We start from the raw sequence: 5313 nt of genomic DNA, 5'->3' as shown, positions 1-5313 counted from the left end.
AGGAGACAGAGACGCTCTATGGAAATGATGTGATTTGATTTCCCTATCCTCTCCAATCCCTCACACAGACAGGCAGCCGTGACGGCATTACCCTCATTCCCCCCCCAAGCTTTTACATCTTCAAATCTTGAACACGTATCACACATATCAAGCTGAGGGTCCTCCCCCAGGAAGTGTTTAGTGCATTCCTGCATTCTGATACATTTTTGAGCACCAATTTATGTTGGAAAACCCAGAACTCAGGAGGCAGGTGACAATTAAAAATATAATAAAGTACAATGGAGTATAATGCAGTAAAGGAGCTTTTAGATTTGGGACCTGGGCCCGGATCCAGGTACAACTGACCCCAAAGCCCAGTCTGTTTCATTAGTGTAAACCCTGCGTAGGGGAGCCCGGGGAGAGTTGTAACACGCTCCAATCAGGAACACGTTTGGAATCAGCTGATCCCCTGTAAACAAGCTCTATTTGGTCCTTGTTACACATGTGAAGAAGCAGCTCCCTGTGACAGAGACACTGCACAATTTAGAAAGAAATTAAACCATTGTTAGGAAAGAAAGTTCTCTTTTTCTTGTAACTTAATTTATTTTTGGGATAGCATTGCCGGCTTTGTAGTTCAACAAACTTAAATCATATTAATTGTGTGTCTTTATGGCTATCTTTCATGCAGGTTGTTAGCGTTGTCAGCTGTAAATGAAGCTAGTTCAGGGAAGTCTGGGTTACAAAATGTCACAGCCTACCCAAGCAACATTAAAAAAGAAGGGGAAAACTGGATGTCAAAGTTTTTAAGATGTTTGGTCTCAATTTGAGACGATTTAAGAAGCGACAATGTTTTGATGTCATTTTCCTGTTTTCCCTGACTAAACCATACCAGTTTCCAGTCCGGCTGCAGGCCCTCGTCGCTGTAGAGCATGTAGTCGATCCGGCGTCCGTTGCCCTTCAGCGGGATCTTCCTCCCTTTCTGACTGCTGGCGGGACACTGGCTCTTACTTGGAGGAAACACCAGGTACTCCTTCCTCCCCTCCTCGTTCTCCATCACTCTAACAGATGCACACAGGGATGGGGAAGGACCAGAAGACTCAGGTTTAGACAAAGGATGTAGCCCCGGAGTTGCCCTGCAGAGAGCTGCTGCTCACTGACACTGACTGGTCCATCACGCATCCTCCACACTGAGGGCGTGGGGGGGACACATTGTAAACCAAGGGGTATGGGGGTCAGTGTCAAACACTTAATTTCCTTCATTCTGGTGAATTTTTATTCAACAGTTTGTGCCTTTTCTGTACAAATCACGTTTATTTTTCATTTTCGACGCCCCTGTTGTGTTCTTTAAGGCTTCAATGTAGCATAAACAGACTTTATATTTTGCTATTACTGTTTTCTGTCAGATCGTTTATGGATCTGGATATTTCCGACCGCACTTGAAGGCAGCTTCTTTTTATGAAGTGAGAGAAAAGAGACGTGTGCTGCAAGGTTAGGATGGTACGGCCCACTAAAGTGGTTCTGAAATTGCTGGGAAGCACATTTACAGGTAAGAAGGATAAATCCGTGTTCTCAGCCCCCTGTACGGTTTCCTCTTTTGGGGAGGGGCTTGTTAAATCTTTTGAGGGGGACAACTCTATCTCTTCTAATTTTTGGGTGGGGGATATCCCCTTTTGCCCTCTGGCAGGCAATACAGAATCCCTCACTGTAAACTCAATCATTTTAAAAGCTCATTTGTGCCTACGTGGGCCCTCAGACGGGCGTAATCCGGGCACTCTCCAATGCATACTCCAATTAAAATAGAAAGAAACTGAAATACTGATATAAAAAGAAACAAGAAGAAAGAGAAAAAAAGCCCAAACTAAAATGACACACAATATCAAATCAACAGAATAAATATAAAAAGGTAAAATAATATTAGGAGTTACATGGGTTATGTACAAGACCTCCCATAGGGATAACCTTGCAAAACACATGCAAAACCAACATCTTTTATCTTCAGCTTTCTTAAATTGTACTGTGTGTGTTGTAAGTGTTATCTTTGTACAATTTAAGAAGTGAAGAAAACAAGTGTGTGTGTGTGTGTGTGTGTGTGTGTGTGTCTATGTGTGACTTACTTTTGTAAACTTTCAGGTGAACTGACCTCGTCGTCGTAAAGGCCACTGGGGTCCAGTAACGTACCTGTTGAATGACACATTCAAATGCATTACTGCTCAGCAGACTCACAGCTTCACATGCTTCCAATCATTTTATCTGACAAGTCCACTCTACCCTTTACTGCTCAATAAATACCCCAATTAAATTATCATTTTTAATCATTTTTCTTTATTGCCGTGTCCTGCACACAACCCTCATGTTGCATTCACATCGCCTGTTAGAAGGCCGAAGTAGTTACGCAGAGTTTAAAACATGCATGGAGTCAGAACATTTCCTGTTAGCAGATCTAAGCATGCTCTCCTTGTGGGTTGTTTGAAACAAAATGTAAATGTTTGAGTGTAAAATGTAATTTACCCCTGGGGATTAAAATAAAAAGTATCTTTCTGTCTCTGTCACACTTCTAAGTGACACCGCCACCGCCGCTCAATCCTGTGGAGAATAGCCGGATGTGTTCATGTGGTTGTGCTTTTATACTTTACCTTACTTTCCCTCACTCAGTGCCAGTGTACGCATATCCCCATAGCGTCTAGCAAGAACTTCCTTGAGTCCAGTGAAGGACCCCCCCCAAAGATAGCAGTACTGTTTGGGTCTGGAATCTAACTGAAATCTAACATTCACAGTCCTTAATGCTTTCTACTTCACCCGTTTCCTGTTCTCACTGCTTAACAGCATCAAACCTCTGTGTTGTGCTTTCACAGACGTGATGGGATTGAAATCTGGCTCATATTTTGTTTCAAATATTTTGTATTGTAAGCATTTGTGCATTGCATTTATAGGCAATATGTCTAATTACCCGTTTACCTAACCATCCAGCCCCACTATACGTTGCTCGAGGTACAAAATAAAAGGTTACTGTTTGTTTGAAAATTGTTTGAGTTCATCATTCAAGATAACCCTGGTTCGTTCTAGATGCAATGTGTCTCATAATTCTGAAATCCACAGTGGCACTGGAGGAACTTCAGATTTTGTTCCAGAATTTAAAATACAAATCTGGGTCATATTTGGAGCAATGTTTGGCAAAACCGTTCAGACAGATGAACTTAAACCTTATCTCTATGGTTTTGGTTGGGGTCAGAACAGGACACAAACCCCGGTCCCTGAGAGAAAGTCCTGTGTTGTTTGACCCATCAACCAGCCTCACTTCACAGACGTTTTGGTCTTTCATACCGCTCGCTACCGTCTCTAATACTGCGTCATCTTACAGCGCCGCGGTCGAGCTGCTGCTCTGCCCCGTGTGTTCCGTGCAGACGGTAAAGGGGGACTTTTAAGTCGTTACCTGACGAGTTGAGTGTTAGAACGTGTTGCCCATCACTATGACAACCCGCTTCCTCCATCGAGTACAGCTGATCTTAAAGTACAACTTTGCTTTGCAGACTTTGCAGACGCTCGGACCACAATCCGTTGTCATCAAGTGGTGACTTCTAACAGCCAGAGAGAGATGAGCAATCAGAGTGTCCTTTTGACAAAGAGGATGTGAGGCTGTGGGCCGGGTAATGTGTTTCAAATGCCCCACACGAAGAGAACACGGCACTGTGAAGTTACTCCAGTCAATTCACAAGTGTTGGGAGCTCTCATATAAAGTAGGCAGCTGAAGCACAGCCGGCGCTTCCACTGCTGTCTGCTGTGCTACTCACTCTCAGCTTTTTTGGGAAAGTGTAGATATTCATGAGATTCCCTCTTCCAGGGAGTTAACGTGACCTCAGTTTCTCTGTCTTGTAGTGTAATAAATAAAAATTCTTTCACAGTAATTTGCACCACCACTCCTAAAAAAACATGGAAAGCCACAGTTACTGTACTTGTTGGGTTTTTGGTTTGTGGTTGACATGTTTAATCTGACATCAAACAGGGCCTCAAACGCATCACCATCAGAGCCATGTCACTTCTGAATGGAGTCGATGATCAACAGTGAGATTTCTACTCAAACCTTTCATTTACAGCTTCAAGCACGTGACTTTGCTTTCATGTCACTGTTCTTTTAACTATCAAGTGGTCCCAGGCTAGCCCTGATTCCCACGGGATTGAATGCAGCACGAGCCCTGCAAGTTGACTGGCTGGTTGATCAGCATTAAGATGATTCCTTCAGCTAAAACTAGTTTTGGTGGAACATGTGCACGGCTAAACTCACAACTCAAACACATTTGTTCCCATGTGGCCCTAATCTTCTTCCTTCTTCTGCACAGCCCTACCTGGACAATAAAGGATTTTATTAAGTACGATTCCTCCCTCAGGTGCCTCCGAGGCCGTTTGATTTTGAGTTTTTTGTTTGTTTTGGTTCAGTCTGTGTACGAGCCCATTTCATCAAATCTATCGACACACCATGAAAAAAGATCTGCCATCAGCTGGCAGCCTGGCTCTCTGCCTGCCTTTTTAAGCCTGGTTGTTGTTTTTATTTAAGTATATTCTTCTTTGGATAAACTATGTGAAACGGGGTCAGCTTTCTCCCATTTTCTTTCATTGATTCATTGATTCATCTTTATTTGCTTGCCTCCTCCTTTACCTCCTGTCATGTCTAATAGCAAAACTCCAGGCGCAGAGCCGTCGTCCTAATAAATAAGCCCTTTATCTAAAACGAGCCCTTTCACTCTGTCCTGCCCACAATGTCCCCGAAATACCACTGGCCTAAATAACGCTTCACATCCAGACCAATACCCTCCAGTCTTTACGTCACTAATTCCCATGTATCAGCACGCTGTACTGGCTGCATTAACACAGTGGTTGCATCCTGATTTAGCCAGACAGAGCCAGCTTAGAGTCAGCTCTGTATGGATCACCAGATTGTTCTGAGCGACTGAGGCTATGGGTCTATAGCATCACCTGCCTTTCATTATGTAATGCTTTATTTTTTGAGGGTGTGTTTGTGCTGTTGATGCTTCATCTGAGGATGTGCCTATTATGTAGACTAGAAGCACAGTAAATGCTGGGAATGATTTGTGAAAATGCACAAAAAAACATGCAAGAATTAAATCCCCCTTCCAAAGCTATGTAGTGCGACTCGGCCTGACACCAAAACACTTATTCATGAACATCAATATCCAACGAAAAATAATCTCAAAATGAAAAAGCACAACGTAACGTAATTTGACCAGTGACTAGTAATTTCATGCTTGTGTGTTGCTTAATTTATTCAAAACATGTGTGTGTGTGTGTGTGTGTATGTGTATGTGTGTGTGTGTGTATGTG

The 5313-nt window shown here is 43.0% G+C and overlaps 1 protein-coding gene across 1 annotated transcript in view; it reads right to left on the bottom strand.

Annotated features, from left to right (window-relative positions):
• LOC116693391 (sphingomyelin phosphodiesterase 3-like) overlaps nt 1-5313 on the bottom strand; it is a 96394-nt gene that overhangs the window by 5320 nt on the left and 85761 nt on the right. Inside the window, exons 8-9 of the mRNA XM_032522333.1 lie at nt 2094-2157; nt 869-1037 (exon numbers count right to left, since the gene is read on the bottom strand). Coding sequence (XP_032378224.1) covers nt 869-1037; nt 2094-2157 — 233 coding nt within the window. The remainder of the gene's footprint in view (nt 1-868; nt 1038-2093; nt 2158-5313) is intronic.

This window comes from Etheostoma spectabile, chromosome 8 (assembly GCF_008692095.1).
Source record: "Etheostoma spectabile isolate EspeVRDwgs_2016 chromosome 8, UIUC_Espe_1.0, whole genome shotgun sequence".
Classification (NCBI taxonomy): domain Eukaryota; kingdom Metazoa; phylum Chordata; class Actinopteri; order Perciformes; family Percidae; genus Etheostoma; species Etheostoma spectabile.
The sequence above is the reverse complement of the archived record's forward strand: the minus strand, read 5'-3'. Positions and strand labels throughout refer to the sequence as shown.